Raw genomic sequence first — 23988 nt, forward strand, 5'->3', positions numbered from 1 at the left:
CTACTTTTTAGTGCAGCACAGAATATGAGGCAATTGTCCAAGAGTTCATTTCTACTGCTGCAGGGAACGACCCTACCTCTTTTTTTAGGGTACCTGAGATTCATACGTAGTCAGCTGTCTTCGGACACCGCGGCTATAAGGAAAACACCAAATAGCAGAATATTGTCACGAACGGAGGGGAAAATCAGACGTTTCTCATAAGTAGCAACTTGCATGCTGGGCAAAGGGCTCGTGAACGTTTTCCTTTCGAAGGAGTTTGGCAAACGGGGACAGGACGGGGAGAAGGGCTCTGCGATTTGTCCTGGGTACAGCAGGCTCGCACAAGTCGGGAAGCGGTGGCAGCGGGCTGGGACCGGAGGATACCGGGCAGCCCTGCTGCGGGCAGCCGAGACCCTGGAGCGATGTTCCTTGGCGATGCTGCGGGAGTTGGGACAGGGAGAGCCGACACCGACGGCCCCGAGCACCGGAGCCGCTTTGGGAAGGGCTTCCCCGCCCGCGGCGAGGGAGCTGTACCGGGAGCAAGGACTGAGGGCGTCCGGGGTGCTCTGGGCGAGCCCAAGGGTCTCGCCGAGGTGACGGCCCCTCGGGGTGGGGAAGGGAGGTGCGCGTTTCGCCGCGGAGCCTCCGCCACGGAACCGCCTCTGCCTCGCCGAAAGTTTGCGAAGTGCCTCGGCGCTGGGGGGAGCGGGGCGGGGGCTGCCCCGGCAGAGCTCCTCCTTCGGGGCCGGGCCTGGGCGGGCGGAGCGGGGAGGGAGCCCCCGGCCCCGGAGTGCCGCGGCTGCGGACGGAGCGAGCGGCGGTCGTGTCGGGGTGCTCCGCGCAGGAGGAGCCCGCGACGTCGCTGCGGGCGGCCCGGGCACGGGGCCGGGGCGCTGCCACCATGAGGCGGCGCGGCGGGGGTTGTCTCCTGCCCGCGTCTCCGCAGCTCCTGCTGGTGCTGCTGGGAGCGCTGCTCCGCTCCAGAGGTAAGCGGCTGCCGCGGCACGCTCTGCCCCGCGGCAGCGCGGGGGGCCCGGCTGCCGTCCCGGGCTCGGCGGCGGAGATCCGCGCCCGGGCGGAGAGCCCTGCCCGGCCGCGCCGCTCACCTGCCCGCGCCCGCCGGGCGGGGAGCCCTGCCCTGCGCCGCCCCGCCGCGCTTTGTCCGCGCCCCGTCCCGCGCCCGGACGCGGGGCTCTCGCCTTCGCGTGTCGCGGCGGGCTGGAGCCGGCGGAGTGCCCCGGCAGGCCGGAGCGCGGGGCGCGGAGAGGCGCTGCCCCGGAGCCCACGCGGCCGCTGCCCCCCGCGGAAGTTTGGCGGCGGCGGGCGCGGGCTTTGTTCCCGCGGTGCGAGCGGCGGGCCGGGCCGGGGCGGGCGCGCAGGTTGCCTCGCAGGCTGCCGTGCCCGGCGTGTCGGGACAGCCGCCGCTCCGGAGCAGGAATGCAGCCGCGCACCCGCCGCGACGGGCCCCTTAAAGGTACAGCCCGGCTCCGCGGCGGCGCCCCGGGCAACCTGCCTCGCCTCGGCGGGGACTGGGAGTCCTCCCTCAGCGCCCTGGCACAGTGGGGCCAGAGCAGGAGTACCAAAAATAGTGATGAGGGGAGGCTTTCGCTGCGCTCCTAGCGAGCCGGGAGGTAGTCTCATCAAGTCTCTCCATGAAAACTTTAGCTTTGTGGTTGCTCTATCAACTGACATCTGCTGTTTCTTCGTCTTGTGCCGTGGTTCTTGATTTTACAAATGCGCCCGGTGGAGAAGAAAACATCCAAACGATTCGCAAAATTGTTTATAAAGAGTTAGAAGGCTTTTGGGGGAGGGGTGTGAGAGGAGATGCGTACCTCATTTCTTTCCCTTCACTGCTTTGGCAGCTGCTGTATAATTTCACCCATCCGTTTTCTCCTGTGCTACTCTGAAATTACAGGAAGCATTTGCAGTAGTGCTGCTGACCTCCATCATTCTACAAGTATTGCCCCTGGGGCACAATCATAGGAAGTTTGGGTTTCAAGTAATATTATTTCTCTTCTAACAAAAAAACTAATTGCAGGCAGTTTTGAAGAGTGTGCTAAGCTAACTTGGATAGACTGACTAGAGAGGGCTGTAGTGCTGTGTATCAGAAAGCCTGCTTTTTAGGAGCCACAAGGACTCTTGAGTTCCCCCATGCCACACAGATACTTAGCTGCCCTCTAGGAGTGAGAAGGATCTAAAAGAGAGATCTTAGTGTAGGTACAGATCTGCATGTGTTTTGTTTTGGCTGTTACCCAGGTGCTCCTAGTTAATGTGTCTGGGCTGTTAACAGCCATGTGGGGGATGTCTGATTGTAAAATGCAAGTTTGCTAGTAGGTGGTTGTTCCTTGATGTCTCTAGGATGCTTTTTTTATGGCAGTTTGTTTCTCTTTCAAGTAGTTTTCCCATCAGTGCACTTTTGTATCTTCTTGTCGGGTGACTGTGAGTTTATGTTTGCACGTGCCAGCTGCTTCCAGAAGTGAATATCCTCTTTCCTACATCAAAATATGAGGAAATAAGGACACAATTTTGCAATAAGGACACAATTCCTGAACAATCTTTTTTCTATTTGAAGTAGGAACAAACATGAGGAGATACTAGGACTGAGGTGGCAGAGAAAATGCCAAAGTTTGTGATGAGTCTGTGTTCTTTGACTTAGCTAGAAAATTTTCCAAGTTGTCCCTTAGAAGTACCTGCAGGGGTGGCGTGCAGCTTAACTGTCACAAAGCATTCACGGAAGTTGTGATGCTGAACAGGTAAGCTGTTAGAAACTCTTGGTCATTCACTGCTCTGCCTCAGTACAGGACAGCGTAGAGCAAGCAAGTCTGCAAGACTGACCTTTGACTCTTTTGTAGTGGATAGTGGCAGATCAAACTGGATAAGTCTGTGCCAAAAAATCCCCAAACCAACAAAAGAGGTCTGCAAGTATCATGAGCTCTTGGAAAAGTGCACTGCAGGTAAAAACAGGTATAGAGAGGGAATTTAATGCTCATGTCAAGCACTGCTGGTGGCTAGAGCAAAGAAGACCTGATGTTAAGATGGTCTGTGTTAGTATAAATACAGAATGTCACAGAACCCGTCTGGCTGATGTGTTTGCTGTTTTGGCTCCTGGAGCTCTGTCAGAACAATACATAGCTAATATCAGAGATTCACTTCTGAAACATCTTGACTATGTTTTATAGTTGGAAACCTAAACATATTGCTTCTGTGGAAGTATATTTTGCAGTGGGAATCAGAGTTTCAACTGCCTGGCATTGCTGTTGGTTCTGCAGCTATTAGCCAAGTGTAAAGCACCCATTTGTCAACTTGGAGCTGATAATGTCCTTCCTGGGTGTGCTGAGAGTGCCAGGGTTTGCTGAATCATCAATTTGGATGATATTCAGAGATCTCTTGATCACCCTGAATTATCTTGAATATTTTTTTTTCCAGAGTGGTGATGGTTTTTTCTGTATTTCTAAAATGACGAGCAATGTGCTGCAGGTGGTGACAAGTGATGGTTTTTTGTTTTGCTTTTGACAATTCCATCCACTAAAACATAGTGGAAAAGCATATGGCATAAATCTTCCAGTATGAAGTTAGCGTAACTGTTTTATTTAGTATATATAACCAATTTTTTTTTATATTCTCTTTCTAGAAGCTTTCAGTTGTGTGCTATAGCACTGTTTTCTGCAATAGAGAAACTCTTCTTATGTCTTGGAAGTGTGGGTGTATGCAGCAATTTATATTAATAGGTGCAAAATTAATAGGTGCATAGTTGCATAAAGTGTTTGCATTTCCAGAATGTCTTGTGAACCTTGAAAAGGGATATTCTGTTCATGTGGGCCGCAAAATATGATTGCAGAAAACTGGTGGTTGTTTTTCTACATTGTATTCCTTGAAATTACAGAAGGAAAAAGTGGTTAGATACAAACATTATCCAGTTGTTTGTAGTTCAAACGAGAAAACAGTACGTGCTGTATGTTAACTAGAAAAGAAATCAAAGTGATTTGTATTTTGTTTTTACTTGTAAATGCTCAACAGACTAGTGAAATTAACATTAAAAAATAGTTAAAACATTAATTCTGTGAGAATGATCTGTAGTCTGATAGTGCTCTTGAATCTTCGTGCACTCTTGTGAAATAGGCAAATATTATTCTTGTTTTGTAAATGTGGGAAGTGAAGTAGAAATTGTCTTGCCCAAGGCCAACTCCATTTGCCCTAGAATGCAACTTACAGTCAAACACAATAGAATGTATGCTTCATAACACTTATAAAAGCTGATAAAGAGATATTATCTTAAAAACCAGTCAAGGTTTTAAAAATAGGTTTATATAGTAAGTGCATGTTCTGCAGCTTCATTGAATTCCTTTGCTGCTTGTGACTATTTCTCTTTTTAATAATACTTACATTTCTCTCGCTGATGGTCAAAAGATCATAAAACCACAGAAATTTTACTGACTCTGTTGGAAAGGGTGAATTGGTAAATAAAGTATTATTAAAAGAAATATAAAAGAAAGGTGGATACTTTATTTCTCTAGTCCTCCATTATTTGTGGCTTAGCTTTTTGTGATGTTTTGTTATATGGGTTTACATAATCAGATGGTATATATTAGACTTAAGCTGACCATCTTTTAAGGTGTCTGGCTTTACCTGATAAAACATCCAGAGCTGGAGCTCTGATATACAACAAACCCACTCCTTTAAATGGTATACTGTATTTAGTGGCTGTCTGTGTTTCACACAAAGCAGGGCAAGAAACAGTAATGTAATTGTCATCCACAAATCTCATGTCCTTGGTGGTTAGGCTCTTACTTTTGTGTCTGTGGTGTCAATGGTTCTTTGCCATTGCTGTTAGGTTAGGTATTACTCTTTTATGGGATTTTGTTGTCTCTACTGAGTGAAAACTGGGCACTGTAATGCTCCTTGAATCTCTTCTTTCTTCTGTCTGTAGATTTCCATTTCCTTGTACTAAAGATAGTAAGCATATGGATGCAGGAGCTTGTTATTCTGTAGACTTGTGGTTTATTCATGCTTTATATCTGGTTGCTCTGGGACTGTTATCTGGGAGTATTTGACTGCCCTCCTGTTGTGAGTGAATTCATGTTCGGGTTTTTTAGCTTTCCAGGCATGTTTTTTTGCCTCTCTTGTGCAGAGCTGTCTGATAGATGCTGAAGTGTTCCAGCCTTTGCATCTAGTCTGGGGGACTCTTGAGCTGCAATCAGTCTTTCTGTGAGCAGCAGATATCCTTGGCTGTTGAGACCCTAGATGAAAGGAGACTCACTGTGTAAGGGCAGGAAAAGAAGTTTTCATAAAGACTTTATTAACATCAAATGGAGCTGATGTTTGTTGAATTTTATAGTGCTGAATTGTGAATGACTGAAATTCCTCATGTCAGGGAATTAGGTAATTTAATATAGAAGATAAAGAAAAAAAGGGAATGGAAGTATCATGAGCCCTATTCTGATGGCATGAGATGCATTAAGCATTCTGGTATAAGCATGTTAGCACACCTGTGGGTTGAAAAGTAGTAACAGAAGCTTTGTCTGTCATGAGGTTCTTAGGTGATTAGGTTCTTCTGGTATTAGCCACCAGTCAGCAAGTCACAAACCATTAAGATTAAAGGACAGCAATGTAGGTGCATATTCAGTGTTTGCACTGCTAGCTGGAGTTTTGTCAAAATGTATATGACCAAAGACAGCGCAGATCTTGTTTCTCAAGCTGTTGTATGTTGATAGCAACTTTCTATTGTTGCAATACTCAGAAGTAAAAAGCACCAGATTTTTTCCCTGAATAGGTTAGAGTAGAATTCACCTTCCTGTACTGTAATGATGAGGCTGTATAAGGAACTGTTGTCCAGCAAAGCTTCCAGTAGATAAAATATTTGCCTGAAAACAGCCCCCATGTTCTGTAGTGTCAAGGTGGAATTTTACTCTTGAAGTTAAATCTGCCAGCAGTGAGACGTTATCATGACTCCAGGCAGGGGAGACCCCTCTCCTGGCTACCAGCATGGTGACTTCCTCAGTATGCCCTAGCAGGGCATAGTCTTCTGTGTCTCTTTGTTACTGCCTGACAGCCCCTCCCAGCTGCTGGAGCTTTCTGTTTCTATTGCATAGCAGCAGTTCTTTAATCAGAAATCTTGTTAGTATTCAAGGATAATTGATCCGACTCTCTGGTAGGGGGTGGGGACCCAGCCTTGCATCCTTCTCCTACTTGCCACCCCTAGTTTGACCCCTGTTGTCTCTTTGTTTCCTCCTGTTAAGTTTGTGCCAGTGATATGTGTGTGTGCTGTTTTTCCAAGCAGCCTGAAGTTGGCTGTAACCAAGAGCAGCAGTTAAATAGAGCCCGATTTCCCCGCTTCCTGGCGTTCAGTTGTTCGGCTCCATTTTCTGGTCTTCTGTGTTTTTGATTTGCAGAGAAGGAACTTACTTGGTGCCCCCGGGCATCTCTTAAACCCATTAGAACAAACTCCATTATTTCACTGTACTTAGAAATCCTCCTCCTTTAGCCCCAGCATCCATCAAAATAATGTATCCTCTGTAAGGCCCTCTGGAAAATGTTTAATAGGATCTTTTCAAACTCAAGGAGAGTTCCAGTTGGAAAGGGGGAGGGTAGAAGGCTAATGGAAGATCTGACTGTGACTTGCAGTAAGCCTGAACTTGGCCTGTGTCAGCTCTCCCTTCACCTCCATGCTGAACAGAGCGGATCCAACACTGGGATCAAAGCTGGAAACAAAAGGCTTTGGGAGAAAAATTTCCTGTCTGGCCAAGAGGCAGCCACACAAAAGTGGTTCATAATTTATCACTCAAGGTTTATTTCTGCTATGCTTCTTCTGGAGAGATGAGGAAAAAAGAAGTGACTCTCCTGCTGTTTCGAAGTGGATAAGTGATGGCTTTGGAGATTTGAGGCAGGAAGGAGCTAGAGATACCATGGAAAAACCTTTTCAGTGCATTCTGTACCCCGCTCCTCTCAGACATGGTCCAACATTATTTCTCTTGAGGGGAACCCTATTCTTGCATTTTGAACTTTCAGAGAGTGAGGACTTTTAACTTCTCTCGTAATTTCCAAATCACAGTGGAGTGGTGTTGCCCTTGGCAAAATCAAGTTCTTTGACTTTCCAAGGTGTTTTTCTTAACTTAAGGATTGGTCTAGGTGCTGTGTCTCTGTGTAACATGAAGGAAGGGCTACATTTGCCCCAAAGGCTTTATAGTCTTAATTGGACATCTGACATCTGATAAGGATCAGGGGGTATGATAATTCTACTGGGATAGATAAGGTCAATATTAAAATTGTATTGCTTTCTAATTAAATTTCCTTTAGCTTTGATTTAATGGGAAAAGCTTCCAAAGTTTTTCATTCCAATCACTTCTTAGAATGATGATAGAGAGAGGTTTTGGGTAGGAGTTGGCATCAAAGACTACTGAAAGCTGGTAGCTGTGTAAATAAGGATGAGGAAGTAAATGCAAGAGTAGTGTAAACCATGAGAAGAAGGTAAAGGGATATAGGAGTATAGATATTAACAGAAGCAAAGATAGGCATTTTGGAAATGAGAGCCAAGGATTTGAGCTGGCAAAGGAACAGAAGAGTCGTGTAAGGAAATCCAAGTGGAGTAATTATGTGGGATCTGATGGCAGAAAGCGTTGTTAATTAGGTAGGATAAAAGATGGAAATTTTGAAAGTGAAGATGAGCATTGAGCATAATTTAACTGCTGAGACAGGGAAAGACTTATTTTACTAATGCTTTAAAGGAGGATGTGACAAATTGTTAGGAATCCGTGACAGTAGAGTCCCTGACCTAATGGAGTGGTTTTATGAAATATTAGGAGCCTGGCAATGGAGTCAGAGGTGGAAAGGGAGACTGTTAGCAGAACACTGTGAGGGTGAGCCCATGAGATAGATTCCACATTCCACCACTGCAGACAGAGGTGGTGATGGAACTGTCGGCCTTGGGAGTACATTAGCTGGAAGGATTTTTGAGTGGGATGTCCCAGAAGGTATTTTGGCAGACAGTGTTGTCTGGAAAAGTGTATGAAATTGGGAGGGCAGAACTGAAGTGAGAAGGTAGAACTTTTGAGATAATTGCTTGGACAAAAGCATCAAGAGAGAATAGGACATTACTATGGGTTTGGTAAGAAGTCTGAATATAGAAACAAGTGTAAGTCTGGTGGCAGAAAATTGCTCCTTTCCTGGAAAAGCAGCCTACTTCTCTTCCCCTTCCTTGTTAAGAATTGCTGTGTGAAAGAGTGAGTCACTATAGTGAACAGTTAAAACACAGACACCTGATGTTTTCAGCCTTCTTCTCTGAAAGGCTTGTAAGGAGCATCCTGGGACTGTGCGAGGTTAGAGGGAAATACACACTCTGCTCCTTTAGCCTGAATCTCCAGCTCTGTCAGTTCATTTGACTTGGTGACAGCTGGTAGTGCTGGGACAGGTTCTTGCTTAAGGTGCAGCCGTTCAGTATATCAGAACGGTCTCGTGGGATCTAGGATTAGAATAAAATAAAGACACACCTTCTTTCTTTTTTTTTTCTCCTTTGTGCTCCCACCCAATTTTAGTTCTGAATTTCCATAACTGCTGAATAGTCAAATCCTTTCTTTGCAACTCTGAGAGCAGCGAAAAAAAAAAAAAAGAGAGGGAAGTCTTGGGGTTGTAATTTCCTGCTTCTGTTCCAGGCTTCTGAGGATGAACTGGGAGGTGGGATAATTCTCTGAATTAAAACTGCATTTGTTAGGAGGAAGCCAGCTTTACTGCTGTCCTTTCTTTGTTATTCAGACTTTGCCACTTCTTCAAGCTTGACAAATTTAAGAAATTAGGTTTTTGAGGCCTCAAAGACTGTATTCTCTTCACTGTGATTTTTGAAGCCTGCTACTCTTGAAAAGCCTGAGTTGAGCTTCTTGTGGCTGAAGAACATGCTGCTAATTTGTGCTGCCTTTATAAAAAGGGCCTTAATCAGCATAGTACCTATTAGCATGAGGAAAAACACAACAAGTCTGTCTGTGAGAGAAATCTAGAGAGTTTGTAGTATGGGAATGGGGAGATAGATTGGAGGCTGCCATTCTGGAGCCTTTAATAGCCAAGAAACAGGAGAGAATTGTCATTGGTAAATAGGAATGCTAGAGAACTACCTGCATTTTAGTCATGGATCTCAAATAGAAGTATTCAGTGTTTAAATCTTAGAAAGCATGATGCAGGAATAAGTGAGAGACTGGGTCAGGAGTTCTTTAAGAACAGTAGTCATTAGCCTGCAAACAGACCTAAGTTAAATACAAGGAAAGACCAGGTTGAGCTCAAAGCTGTATTCATGCAGAGATGAAGTGATGAAGGGAATTTTCTTGGGCATTGTCTTGGAAGCTGGGAAGGACAGATTTGTCTGGTTGATGTGGTTGTGGCCCTTTGCTATCTTAGGGAAGGCTGCCTCTGCACCTGACTTCTTCCCTGATGCAGTGAACAGCAGCTGCAGGAGGGTGTTGAGTCATGAAGAGCTGATTGCTGAGCAGTTGTCTCCACCACAAGGGTGGTAACCTCGTGTGTTCCAGTTTGAACTGTCACCACTCATGAGTCAATACTGTCTGTAGGCCTTTGTTCACTGCATTTTTGAGTGTATGGAAGAATTCAGACCTGCAATCAGCATTACCTTAAACAACAGAAAACCCTTAGGCCTTTTGGAGAAGACCTTTAGGCCTTTTGGGTGATAGCTGTTAGTTTTAGGGGGTTTGTTTTTGTTTGTTTTGTTGATTTTTTTTTTCCCAGGCACTATGTTCTTTTAGCTGGGAAGCAGGTGGATCCCCTGCCTGTGCCTCAGCTCCTCCAAAAGGGCAGATTTGTCATCTTTGCATCTTTACAGTTACGCTGAATAATTTCTATGCTACCAGTATTCAAGCAAGAAGAACCCTGGTGTTCCTGGACTTCTGCAATCTTCAACTACAACCTTTGGCTTGAAGCAGCTTGCTCACTAACAGGAGAAGCCTGTTATTTCTCTGAGGTTTCTCTTGTTTGTGATCTGCCTTCTGTGACCTGGAAGAGGAGGAGCTGTAATCTTCTGTTGCTCCTAGGGCAAATTCCAGACTAAAACAAAATAAGTAAATTTCTTAGGTTTAAGCTTTCCAGTCAATTGTCCCTAGAAAATGTTGAATGTTGTTTTGGTGCTTCTTTTCTTGCCTTGTTATGGTTAGTTGTTTACCCGTTTGGGAGCAAACTTTTAAGCTTTAAAGGAATGTCTAAAAAAAAAAAAAAAAAAAAAAAAAAAAAAGAGGACAATTCCTGTGATACACTGTAGTAACCTTTTCTTGGTTGGTTGTGCTGGAGAAGCAAACTTGGTGATGGTAATATGGAAGAATAAGAGAAACTCAGATGATTATTTTTTGAGAAAGGACCTGTGAGCAGTTTTCGTGATGATGCTTTAGAGCAGACTGGCAAGAAAGAAGGGGTGGCAGACACTTGCCTCCTTTAAATGCTTGGCAGTCCCCCACTTAATTGGGTACACAAGGTGGAAAGTTAACAGTTACAATATAGAAATAATGGGAGATACAGGGCAAATTAGACCTATGTACAGTTCATGAATTGAAGGATAAAAATAAACAGTGCTCACACAGTAGCCTTCGAGCAAGGAAGGGAGCGAGGCAGAGATGCCATCTTTGGTATGTACGTCTTGATTTACGTGCTCGGGCAAAGCAGCCTGTGAGCTCAGGCTTCGATTAAGTGACTGGGACAGCTGCCAAAACACCTACGTTAGCTGGCTAAGGTACTGCGGTGCATTGGTCCTGCAGGGTCATCTGGGGAAGGTGTGGAGTGTTGTCTGGGTTTGTCTTGGGTTTTTCTTGAACAACACTGTAACAACATGCTTTACGTCCTATGTCAAGATCTTAAACTAAATGTGGTGGCAATGCTAAAACTGCTTCTTGAAGTGTTGTGAGGACAGAGGGCCATTGGAGTTACACCCTAGAAGACCAGGTAGCCTAAGGAGCCAGCTTTTCTGACTGTGCAGGCTGCATACCATAGTCTCTAACATATGTGCTTTATGGCTCCATGCCCTTTAGAGACAAGCAGAAGGGGACTGGCTCACAGGAGCAGAATGACAGTAGCTCCTTAAGGAGAATATTACCTGTTATGGGATGGGGTGGGTAGACAGCACAGACCCTCTACAGCCCCACCATAAGGAGCCTCAGGAACCTTTGCATGCTTAAGGCTTTGTGTGACTGTGCTGGCTGCGTTAGTGGCCCTAGCAAGTAGGGCATGTTTGAACTGTTCAAACCATTAGAAGTGAATACACTGCTGAGATTTTCCTCCTATACTAATCAAGAGTAAATTAAATATTTGACTCCCACAAGAACGAACTCCAGAGCTCTGAATGTTCTTCCCTTGTAACCAAAGGGAGGTAAACTTTTTTATTTTCAGATATGCAAAGACATGAAGTTACTGGATCTAGAGATCTGTGTAATGATTACTATAGAGTAGGACTGGGAGGATTCCCACTGCTGATCCTGGCAGCAGCAAAACCAATTCTTTTTATGCAATCTTATCCGAAACAGCAAAAATTGTCTCCACCTAATAGCACAGGAGAGCCATAGGCTGAAACCAAATGAAAATGCTATCCATGCCTATGAAAACATTGTTTCTGGGGTTTGACACTCCTTTTGAGGCTTGGGAAGCAACTAATTTTGTCCAAAATTCACATGAGAAACTAGTCAGAATCTAAGCCAGAACACAAGTTTCTGTAGCAGAAAAAAAAGTCCAAACCTGTTAGCCAACTAAACTGCCATAAGTTATTGTAAAAAGTTATTCTGCTGGCACTTAGTGCCAAGTGAAATGTGGAAAATGAAGTCAGATTCTACCAAATACTGAGCTGGCATGTGCAATTTGGGTTGCACTTTGCATACAGGGAGAATACCATAAACAATAAATGTTGGAATGAGAAGTAAAAGGAAAGGCTGAGAAGAAAATTTTATAATCTTATGAGTAAAAGACAAAATATATTAGAGCAAAGAACATTTATCTTACTATAAATAAAATGTTCTTCTTTGAAACTTGGACTCCATTCTGTGTATCCCTTTCTCTTAAAACCTCTGTGGACATGGGCCCTTCATATGTTGAATCCACTTCTGGAAGAAACTCAAGCGTGCTGTTTTTTACATGTGGGTAACACTTGCAGAGCTGGTTTTGCCAATAAAAGTGTCTCCGAATTGATTGTGGTGGGATGTGGTGTGAGTTCTGATGTAACATGAGGCTCTTTGCAAGTGCAAATTTTGATGAGAACTCATCTTTAAAATCTCTAGTAATTTTGTTTTCTTGTTGCTGTTGTGATTTGGCTCCTTTCTTTCGGTGGTCCATTGTTGTATGGATGATGTTTGGAAATGAAATGTCTTCCATCTGGTTAAGAAATTTGATTTATCCTTGGAGGCCTGAACTGCTGTCTTTGCTAACAGGAAATAAACAATGTTCCAACTGTCCCAGTTATCACCCACTTGCCTTTCTCCAGATCCATGTCTTTTGCAAGGATCCTAGAAAGATGACTTACTGATCATGAATTGCATTTTGGCAATCCTCTGTTCTTTCATATCTATCAATTCAGTCCTCTCCTCCTGTTTAAACTTGGTAAATTAAACACATTGCTTAAAACAATTAAACAGTGGGCTTTACTGTGGAGGTCTGGTTTGCCTGGACACAGTTCATAGCTTGTTTCTGGTGGCACTAAGAATGCAGCTCCAAATGACTTACAACGGCATGTTACTGATTCAGAGTAGGTTTTAGTATAACCTTGCTTTCTGGGAAATATTCTCATCAAAATACAGTTTTATGGTAATATATCGCTCATGTTTTGGAATAGCAGAATTAGAGGAGTTTTTGCTCCTGCTCCCTTTTATTTTAGTAAAACTTGACTTCTCTGAGAGAAATTTTTTTGGCAGGGATACTAGGATGTTGTCACTGCTGAGGGTTCTTCTTCTCTGCCTACAGTGTGTGTGGCTTGGCCTCTAGCTGCTGGGCCTCCTTGGCCCAGGGGCGCGGTTTCTTGTTGCGCCTAGTCTGGTGTAAATGTGGGTTGTCCCAGAGAGCAGTCTCACTCCCTTGTCCCTTTGATAGGTCTGTGTAGATATCTGCTGGGTGAATCAGTCCAGCTTGTTGGTTTGTCGCAGAACTGGCCTGCAGAATGGTGAAACCACAGGTTGTGTGGTATTGGCAAACTGAAGTGAATTGCTCTTCAGTGAGCTCATCAGTGTAGGCCTGATGGAAGGACAGAGGGAGGCAAGACCAGCCGTTTTTTTAGCACTGAGTTGCTGCTTCTCTGCTTTGCCTTGATAGTAATTTGGAAAGGCTTCCCTAGAAACAAGGAGAGGTGAGAATTCAAAACCAGGATTTAGCTTCTGTGGCTCACATAAGCATAGCCTCTTCATTGTATTGTTACTTGTATGACAGCGCTGTATTAGCATCCAAGTGTGGTGAAAGATCAACCTATAGATGTTACAATACATTAATACATATAGATGGTGCAGTACATTAATTGTTGATGCCCTTTGTGGTGGAAACTTCTATTCATTAAGGTGGCAAGAAAAGACCTAATATCTTGTTTTAGTTGGGCTACCACAGACTAAAATTGTGAGTTGTTGCCAGAGAAATTGTCAATCTGAATATGAAAAGCTTTATCGCCTTGCTAGTGCCTTGATTATTCTTCCTTATTCTTGCCTTTTAAATCGCTGATGTCTGGCAGAGAGTTGGTTTTTGACACTTATTTGCAGACTCTGGATTAGAGTTTTGCTTGCTCTCCCCACCACTCTCCACTGATGTAGTGTGATGATGAGGTTTCACAAGCCCAGCCTGGGCATGCACACAAAAGAAGACACAAGCCACTCTCCTCCCAAGCCAAGATGTGGAAGTGGCAGTGGTGATGCAAAGTGTCTGTTTAGTCACGGGAAGACAGAGTTAGCTGTGGGAAAGCATAAGCTGTCTAAATGGCCATTCCTGTTCTCCCTGAATGAATATGTGGCAGGCTGAAGGGGAAGATGTACATAGGATGAATCTTACACATGAATTGTCAATTGGATCACGTCAAGATTCACTCTAATGGAAATCAGAGCTTCACAGTGTTACATGCAGCATGCACGTACAATATGAACAATCCCCTCTCTGAAGAATTAATTTCTGCATGTAGTAAATTGACAGATGTATGAAATAATGAGAAAAAATACCCACAATGAAATTAACGTAGTAAATAGAGGCTTCACTTAAGCTTTGCCTTTTAGTCTGTATGGTGATGCTTTTTCCTGCCTTTCTCTAATTGTTCTTGTTGAAGCTGCCTTTCTCTAATTGTTCTTTTTCCCCTTCTGATACAATGCACGCAAGATTATCACAATTAGACACGCTTGTTGTGTCTGATGTCTGATAATAGGAGAGTGAAAATTATTCTCAGACGTAATGTCCGTCTTAAGAGGATTTAGTTGCTCCTTTTGCCTTGGATCGTGCATGTTCCTGTCATCTGCCAGCATATTCTATGAACAGTTGGCACTAGTCTAATGAGGAGCATCATATCTAAACCCAGCTCTCAAAGATCTGTTCTGTGTCTGTGACTCTTCCACTCTTTCCCGTACCCTGACTGTAGCATCTCTTAGGATGGATCACAAATTGATATTTAACCATGTAATCACAAAAGTCAAGAACAGAAGCTTAACTTGGTCTGGGTTAGAAATCCAAGTTTTAACCTAGATTCCTGGCTTGGGTTAATTTAGCTGTTGATAACTTCACCTAAAAATTAGGTGTTCCTTGTCGCTGCTTTGTAGCAGCAAGCTAGATTGCTGGGTAGAATTCTGTAGATGTGTAATTGGCTCCAGTGGCTGTATTTACCCAATAGCTCAAGTGTTTTTCCCCACACCTCCTGGAGATCAGCTGTACAGAACTTGGATTGGAAGTGCCATCTTTTCAAGCTGTTACATGAAGATTCCCTATGGTTGTTGAGTCAGGTATGCTAAGAGCTAGGTCTGGGATTTTTTTACTTTTCTCGCAGGATAGTTGACAATTTTATTTTGGAGTCTGCAGGCTTTTTTCTTTGGAGGGTAAAGAAGTTAACCACAGTGACTGGTTGCTTAATAGCTGGTTTTTTTTCTGTATGCTAAAGTCAGTGTTTTTTTCCCAGATTACAATGTTACATTTTTAAACATTTACTTACTCAAGTGTAGAATGATCTAATTCCCTATGTTTATTCCTTTTCATAAGAATTTTCAGCACAGTAGCATGTCTATCCTACTTCCAAATGTACAAACACTTGGTAAGCAGACTGTAATAAGAAAGTCACGCATGACCCACTGTAGTAAATACATTTTTAAAGCCTTAAACAGGAAATGACCCCAACTACTTCTGTCAGTTTGCCTCTGAGGCCATGGTTCTGCAAGCAGTGAAGCAACAGAAGGAATCAAACTGGGCTGGGTGAGGAGGAGTTGGAAGATCCTTCAAATTTGCATCTTTTTGAAGCTCATTGCCCACTGCATAGCTTTTACTCATCCGTTTTTTTATCAGACTGCACAAAACTATGCCAGTTTATGGGGTTGTAGGACTGGCAGTAAGAGAAGGAGGGCTAAGAGCTCTTTAGGGTGGGACAACTGATGGATGTAAAATCACCATCCTGAGTCTTCTTTCTCATTTTGAGCAAACATCTTAGTGTTTCTGGAGAGCCTGAGACTTGTGTTAACAATTAACTATATTTAAATCAAGACTGCTTTCTGCCCTTTGCTTATTGTGCACAGAAGGTTTGTTTCAGAGGGATACCTGGAAAGAAATCAAGAAACTAGATTACAGTGTGAAGGGCAGAAAATTTTATCTTCCCCATGGAAAACAGGTATTTTCCTCTGAGGACTTAATACCTAAATCATCATATGTGTATTCAGTTTGCAGAGTGTTTGTGCAGTTTTAAGGAGGGGCAAAGGCTGTTGCTATTTGTAATTCCACATTATCAAATTGCATGTTTGTACAGTGAAAAAATGAAGGGAGGGTAACGAAACTCCAAGCAAGCTTCTCAGAATGCGGACTTAGTGGACCACATTCAGTTTCAGAATAAAGGGCCAGGAAATGGGAAAGCTAACTGAGCTCTGAAGCTGAGATGGATGCTGTCATGACGGTAATGCTGTGTAGCTTAATTGGGTACTGTGACTTAAGCTGACCTGATCTTGACTCATCAAGGCTTGTTGGCTGAAGGTCCAAATGTACCAGATGTTCTTACTTATAGAATGATCCATTGGAATAAATGTTATGTTCTTACTGTGTCTGAGAATGGTAGCATAAGGTACCAGAAAAATTCAGCAAATTTAGTCAAGAAACAAACTGCACACTAGGGCCTTTTCCCCCCCTCAGAAATACTTATTTTTTCTTTTTTCTTCCTGACTGAAAAAAAGGTAATTTTACTTCACAACTGTTGAAAAGAGTAACTCCTCCACTTAGGAAAGAGAGGGGGAAAAAGTCTGTATTCAACTGAAAAAACTCCCAAGAACTTCTCAAGGTAGACTGTAATTACTGGAGGTAAAATTCTGCTACAGGTAGACACATAGCCCTGTGTTCTGTCACTTCTCTACAGTTATCCAGTCATTTTAGGTAGCATTTTTAGCACTGATGGGCTTGGGTTGCTCTTTGATCAGAGGAAGTACTCTATATTTGGCTGAATAATATTGTATTGCAATGCCCACAAATTGGCTCAAAAGCCTGATTCAACTTAATTTGTCTATTGTACTCTACTCCCCAAAGTATATAACAGAATACAGAAGGAAATACAGGTGGAATAACAGAAGGAAAATTGCTCTTGAGTCATTGTGGTAAGTGCATCTGTAAGACAGGAGACATCACACAGTCTATTCATGGGTTTTGGCCCTGAGATCATTCTAGCAAAAGGAAGTGTGCTTGCATGGGGGACACAGAAGAGTTTAAAAACTTTTCAAGTAGGGAAAAATTCTTCTTCCAGGGCTGAATGATGTGTCTGCTTAAATAGTTTCTGAGCTTTATGAGGAATCTTTTATTTGAATAGGCACTTCAAACCCTGGAACTTGCTCCAGGAAGTAGTATCAGAAGCACTTCTTAATAATATTATTAATACAGACTATTCTCATGAGAAAAATCTGCAGGCATCTTTAGCCTGCTTTTGTATGGAAGCAGTGGTTATTTCAATATGTGTGCATATCTTCGCACCCAAAAAAACTGGTCCCAGAGAACAGAAGTTTTATGAAAACAGGCAGCACAATAAAGGGAAGGGACCACAGGAGCAACCTGGCTGTAGGTGGAGATTGCTCATGAGTTTGCATTTTGTTAGACATGAAAGAATCCCCTCCCTCCATTTGGCAACAGATGCATCAAAATTGTCTGTTAAGAGATGAATCCATCTGAAACTGGCTTTGTGAATCCTGTTTCTCATGTAGCTATTGAGATTATTCAGGTGTGCAAGTTGAGGTCTTACTGGACATAAGCCTGTTTGCAGGTCCTCAAGCAGTGGCAATGGTCTGAGTGGTTAGTTCATCAAGCCAAGAGATGTTTAGTCCTCTCTCATTGGGAGGCTGAGGTCTTTAATGGGCTTTAATTGGGTTGCACTTCAGGACTCAAAGGCTTTGTTTGGTTTAGGATGTGGCTGCTTGGTTAGAGTGTAATATTTCTGGAAAGAAGCATATTAAACCTGTGTTTTGAGCTCACTGGTTGCTGGCTATTTCCCAAATATGAATGAGGTTTTGGATGGGTTTTCTTTTTTCTTTTTTTGTGTGTTTTTTTTTTTTTTTTTTTTTTTTTTTTTGTGTTTGTTTTTTTTTAATGTTTATACTCGTGAAGTTTTTGGACTGGATGTTATCAGTTAAGGTTCTGATATTGTGCTTATCCCCAGCTTAAGGGTCCATGGAGGCTGTGCTCTCTTGTATACCAAGAAATTCTAAGTAGAATATCTGAAATAATTACTACTCCCAGTGATCTGCCCTGTGCCTCTCAGTGGCTGAATATGAGATGAAATATTGCTGAATGTCACAATTTACAGCCTGGCAACTTTCATTTATTTTAGCATGCTGGGTTATAAACTGGAGCTTTAGGAACTGTGCACAAGTGTCCTGAGGTGATGTATTGCCAGATAAGATCCTCTGGATTGCTGGCTCTAGTCTGATTGAACTGGAAGGAAGCTGCAGGCGTGCCTCTCTTTTCCCTCTGTTGCTGTGCCTCTTGTGCTCCTCAGGCCGTGTTACGAGGCCTGCGTGCCTCAGCCTGGCCAGGGCAGAAGGTAGCTGAGGGCTTTTGCTGAGGGCAGGGAAAGGAAGGGAAGGTGTCCTATTTACTCCTAAACCTCCTCCATGTCTTGAAGCACAAGAGAGACATTTTGTAATGCAAGTTGAACCAGTTCTGATGGTTTTTCCTAACTAGTTACATCAGAAAGGCCAAGGATCATTACTTCTTTTGCTGATTTTTTTTTTCTTTTTTTTTCTTTCAGCCTTCCTCCCCCTCCACCTTTTGTCTTGCTTTCAGTTCACCCATCTGCATCTGGTCTTGCCCAGGCAGCTGCTGCTCTATTTGTATGTTCCCTGGGGGAGCTCTGGTGCTCCTTTAAGATCTCCTGTTGCTTTGGGAATTCACCTTTTAGACATGGTGCTTCATTAGCCTCTCTCATTTATTTAGTACTGTGAGAAAAGATTTCCCCTCCCAAAAAGCAGAAGAACGAGTTTCCAGCAGCATGTGCTTGAGAGAAGAGTGTCTCTATGTAAATAGAACAGGTTTAAAAGCAATTGGCAAGGGAGCAGCTGGAGAGGTTTTGAAGGAATATTGTTTGACCGAGTTGGCACTGTGAGACCCTTAGGAGGCTGAGGCTGAAGAAATCCCCCCTGCTCTTTCTCCATGGGGAAGGTTTGTCCACTGATGAGTGACTGCACTGCCCCTGTGCACTGTTGTCTCTTGTCCCCTGCCTCGGTCTCAGCACGGTTGCTCCTTTTTGTTGCAGCTCGTTAGAGGAAAAATAGCCATTTGGGATTTTTTCAACCATTGGGTTCTGCATTTTCTCATTTGCCGCCCCTCTCCCCTGCCGGGCGTTGTGGGAGTCGTCCCCTCTGCAGGCGATGGTGGGAACGACTCCGGCCTCACTTATCATCAGTGACAAATCAATGGCAGCCTTCAGAAAGCTGGCCCCCAGGATCCCCGCTCGGCCCAGCTCTGGAGCAGTGGGAGGCTTCCCTGGTGGATAAAGGACTCCTTGCAGCCCTGACTTGTTGCCTTAAATCTAACTGAGGAAACCTTTTCAGTCTCTTCATCAGTGGCCCCCTCCCCTCTCGATTTTTCTTGGGGAAGGTGGCGGCTGGTGGAAGGGGGGCACATGGGGGAGGTGGGGGGAGACGAGAGTGGGAGAGCATTGGGGTTTGTAACACTTTTTCTGTTTCCCCTTCACAATAGCCTGGCTAGTGCATGCAGAGCTGGGCTCACAAAGCCTCCCTGAAGTGCCTGGAGTCCCGCAGGGCTCCTCACAGTGAAAGTTTGCTGTGTGTATTCCTACCAACAATGCAGCTGGGCCCAGCAACTGGCTCCAGCTTTGGGCAAATATTTCTACAGCTTTTCCTTAATCACTTTTGAGGGAAGGAGGGTGAGATGGGTTTGAGAGGTAGGACGGTGAATGAAATTTTGTATATGCAAAGGAGACAAAAATATACGTGGGTGGACGGATTTATCTCTGGCCTCTGTGGCCCAGGCTTCTAAAAGGAACCTTTGTCAGCATCTGTGCTAAAGCTAGAGAGGGTTTGGGGGGCATCACTGTTGGATCTGAAGGAGAAGGGAGATTAAGGCAGACAGTGCATAGTGGTTTCAGCTCTGCCAGTCTAGTTTTTTTGTTTTTCTTTAAGAAGGAAGCATAGCTGACAAGCCCTTTCTGTGTAGTTTAATCCAAAGTGTTGGTGTGGACTGAAAGTACAGCCTTTTTTTGTGTTATGTCTAGCTTATTTCTGCTCAGCTGTTCTGTAGGGTTTATGCTTGATTTCCTATTCTCTCTTTACCTGTGAATTACCTCTCAGTTTCTAGTTCATTTGATCTGGGTCGCAGCTCAAGACTGGAAGAAATCAGAAAAGTGATATCCCTTTAAAGCAAATTATTTCACCTTCACTGTCTGATAAATTTTGGCCTTGGATGTTGCTTAAACCCACTGCTGTAGCCCTGGGATCGACATGTAGGCTCATATTAATATGCTGGTTTTGTCTCCTGTTTCTAAAGCTGCAGTGGAGATAACTAAGCAACATGAAACTGCTTGATTGAGCCAAGAAGAGATCATGTGAGCCCACTTTTCTGTTGCATTATGAGGAAAAATTAGCCAGGACACCTCCTTTAAACATTGCTTTCCGCCTCTGCAGGGATGGCAGCAAGCTTGGCATTCCTACAGTTTGGAGTTAAATTCTTACATTAGTTAAGATGTGTTGCATGTGTATTAAAGGTTCAAATGCCATCTTAGACCTGATGTTTCTGTTACTGTAGGAATATTACCAGAAGCATAATCCTTGTTCCAGATGTATTATGTCAGAAATTAAATTTGGGCAGGAGGTGCTTACCTGTGTCAGTATTCTCCTAGAACACAGAATACTTTTGCTCTAAGGTCATAGTTCCACAGATGCTTCACACTGAGCATAACTAGGGTCTGCACATATGGAGACTGAGCTTCCTGGACTCTGTCCAAGGCCACATGCAGGATGAGCAAGACTACTGTGCAATGGTAAAGCTGAGAGCAAAGTTCTTAGCATAGATATAACCAGTGCTTTTAAATAAGGGATATCCTTGCCTTTCATTTGAAGATGAGCACAGAATATGAATCCTTATTTGTAGGAGGAAATTCCTAATAGGCCAAATACAGAGCTGAGTAAAAAGAACATAGAATAACATGTGTCTTTATGTAGATGTTCAAGTACCTTTACCCCCACTAGCATCTGGTGACTGCACCATTGTTTTCTATTACTGATGATATAGTGTTTGTAGAAGCATTCTATCCATGGAACATCACAACTAGTAGTGAGGCAAGGCTTGTAGGGAAAGAGAACCACTTTAGTTAGTCCAACTAATGTGGCTGGAAAAACAAACAAGATTTTGGGAGCAGTTTGTCCTGAGAACTAAAGTAGAAGCCTAAGTCTTTAAATTAAGCACAAGTTGAGAACAGTCACTTTGAGTTCAGCTTGACTGTGTTAGTGAATTGGATATTACAAAGGAAGTTCCTGATACTTCTGGAGCAGAGGAGGGATGATATGTAGGAAAGGAGTTAGGGCATTAGGAGCCAAGCCTATTCCAGTCCTTGCCTGATTCTCTCTTGCAGTTGATTAAAGTGTCACCAATTTCTAACTTTCCTGGCTGAAACTTGAGGGAGAGAGAGAAGAATTTCTCCTTATAAGTGTCTGTGTAACTTCAGTTAGACATAATTTGGTAAGTTTGGAGAATAAGGATGGAGAATGCTTCCCCCTTCCGTGTTTAAAACCTTGCCATAGTACAGAAAAGTTGGAGAACGTTAGAGAGCTTCTCATACTCTAGAAATAAAAAAAAAAAAAAGTAAAGGAAAAAGTCCAATCCAAAACCAGAAGAAGCTTAAGGATTCTTTGGTGTCTGAAATTAACCCATGAATAGTGGAGTTGCAAATACTTGGTAAATATTCAAACATTTCTAATGTTTTAAAAACTTTCAATCAGTATTTGTATGTGCTGAGTAAGAGTTAAAAACCCTCCCAGCAGCAGAAGCCTCTTTGATGCTCACTGTGGTGGACATTGACTGTCCAGTCACAGAGGCTTGAGTTACCCAGGAGCTCTGCTCCAGTTATTGCTCTGTGTGAAGGGCACCAGAGGAGCTCTGGTCCACAGAGTGCCTTCTGAGAGGCTGCTCTATGGGCTGAGGGCTTCTTTGCTGACCTACAGGCCATGAGGAGGAGGAGGAGAAGGCAGCTGCAGGAGGCTATTTCTGTGTGTCACAAAGCAGTGTTGAAGATTGTGTTGCAATGCAAGAAATAGCATGGAGAGCTGAGTCTATCATCCCACAAAGGATACATGGAAAACCAGTGCAGCTGTGTGCTGTCAAATACCAAATAATACAGCCTGTCTGCCTGGTCACATTATTGCAGGTAATTTTAAAGGATTAACTTTTTTGGTAGCTAAGTGATCCAGATGGAAAAGAGCTATTCTTTTGCCATCAGTGTGGACCTGGCTTAAACTTGTATATTTGTTCTCAGTGGGAATAGAGAGAAAAGTGATTGTGCTGGCATCTGATTTGGACTGAGATTGAATTTATGGACATTTTTCAGGGGAGGAAAAAAACCAGTAAAGTTTAGGACGAAGGAGTAGCAGAAGACAATTGAAGATTATAGAAGTAGGGAAGCTTGTTAAGAGACAGAAGGAAATGAAGGAATGTGGGTATGTGTAAGGATGGTTCTGGGTAGTGGTTGTCAGATGGGACACTCTGCCTCATGCTCTCTTTGCCTCCATCTAGTTCATTCACACCTGTACCTCATCTCCCAAGCTCATCTAGCCTGTACCTTTTACTCCCAAGCCCCATTTTCCTATAGTGGCTCACCCACAAAGCAACTTTTGTCTTTCACATTCTTTTCTGTAGCCCATCCTTTTTCTTAGGAAAAGGGGACTTGCTAGTTTGAGAGGCCTGAGGCTGACCTGTTTGGCACTCTGTTTTACCTTCATATCACCTGTGTTACTCCCCTTTCCTTCTGTAGCGTTTTACAAGCATCCAACCCTTCTGCAAACCATTCTTTGGCTTTTCAAGTTGGAGACCTGGAAAAAAGTTGTACACTTGGGTTTCTGTCATGGGACTCTGTCAGAGGTTTAGAAAACAGAGCTGATGATACCATTTAAAGAAGTAGGACGTGAAGGTGAATCTGTGTTTATGGATTGCATGACTGTTCTGGTGATGAATACAATATAATAACTGTGCATTGAGTTCAGGAATTTGTGTTGCAAACAATATGGAGATTGTGTGCTGCCATAAAAGTGCAGAAGCTGTACAGGTGAATTTAATTCTGGGATTTCATTAAAGCTTTTTCTAACTTGTTTATAATGGATTTTAAATGTTCTGTGTAATCAGTAACAGCTGGATTTTTCTTCTGAAGCATGCTGCATAAGATACTGTTTTTGCTAGACTGTTGCTCAGTTCTGCATACCGGGAAGCAACCCTTTTAAATTCACACCTGTGAGATGAAATTTACTAAAATCTTCCAGGTCTTGGCCCCTCATTTCCTTTCTGTGGAGGGAGAGCTGGTGTTGGGGGTGTGTCTCCTAGTATGGTGTTTACTGCTACCTCTGCTTATCCTCATGGACCGTTCAATGCATTCAATTACACTACTGTTCCTCTGTTGAGGACTGTATTTGTATATAATACAATATTTTTGCTTGGACTTGTCCCATAGCAGTTCCTTTCTCTTCCTGCTCCTGCAGGAAGAGAAGGTCCAGGTCTCTCGTAATGCTGTGCTTGCAGCCTCTTTCAGTCTCTTTTGACCCATTCCCTGTTGAATGAGAGCGTTGAGTAAAGGCCACAGGTCTGCAGATGAAAAACACAGAGAACATGAGTTGAGATCCATGTTAATTTCCCTCCGGAAACTGCCTCTCTGTAATTACAGTTCCAACATCCTCTAGAAGAAAAGGGCCCTGTCTCCCCCTATGGCCCCCCTGGCAAATTTGATGTTCCTTGCAGCAGGGAAACCAGGCGTGGAGCGGAGCAGGTCAGCTGGGGCTTGAGAACGCTCCCTTTTGGTGTCTTCATTGCTGAAGGGGGGTGGGGGCCTCTTGCTGTTCTCAACCCCCTTCTTGCCCCTTCCCTCAAATTTCCCAAGTAAATACAATTTTATTTTATTATATTGCTGCTGATCTGCTGTTGTTTATGATACAAAAAAGGTGGAAGGGGCAAGAAGGAACGAAAGAGTCTGGCGACTGGAAGAGATGAATTGCTGAAGAATGACACTGGCAGGGACTATTGTTCATTTTAACGCTGGAGCAGGAGCAGAGAGAAACATTCACACGCCATTCTTGGGCATCCTGCTGGGCAGGCTAGGAAAGGGGCATTCCAGCTGGTCGTGAGATTTGGCTGGACAGA

At 43.7% G+C, this 23988-nt stretch overlaps 1 protein-coding gene across 3 annotated transcripts in view; it reads left to right on the forward strand.

Annotated features, from left to right (window-relative positions):
* The first annotated feature begins 786 nt into the window (after positions 1 to 786).
* The window catches only part of LRP4 (LDL receptor related protein 4), an 84524-nt gene continuing 61322 nt past the window's right edge, over positions 787 to 23988 (forward strand). For all 3 annotated transcript variants that reach the window (XM_059474257.1, XM_059474258.1, XM_059474259.1), the window contains exon 1: positions 787 to 965. In XM_059474257.1, the coding sequence (XP_059330240.1) occupies positions 881 to 965 (85 nt within the window). In that variant the 5' untranslated portion in view covers positions 787 to 880. The remainder of the gene's footprint in view (positions 966 to 23988) is intronic.

This window comes from Ammospiza nelsoni, chromosome 6 (genome assembly GCF_027579445.1).
Source record: "Ammospiza nelsoni isolate bAmmNel1 chromosome 6, bAmmNel1.pri, whole genome shotgun sequence".
Classification (NCBI taxonomy): Eukaryota; Metazoa; Chordata; class Aves; order Passeriformes; family Passerellidae; genus Ammospiza; species Ammospiza nelsoni.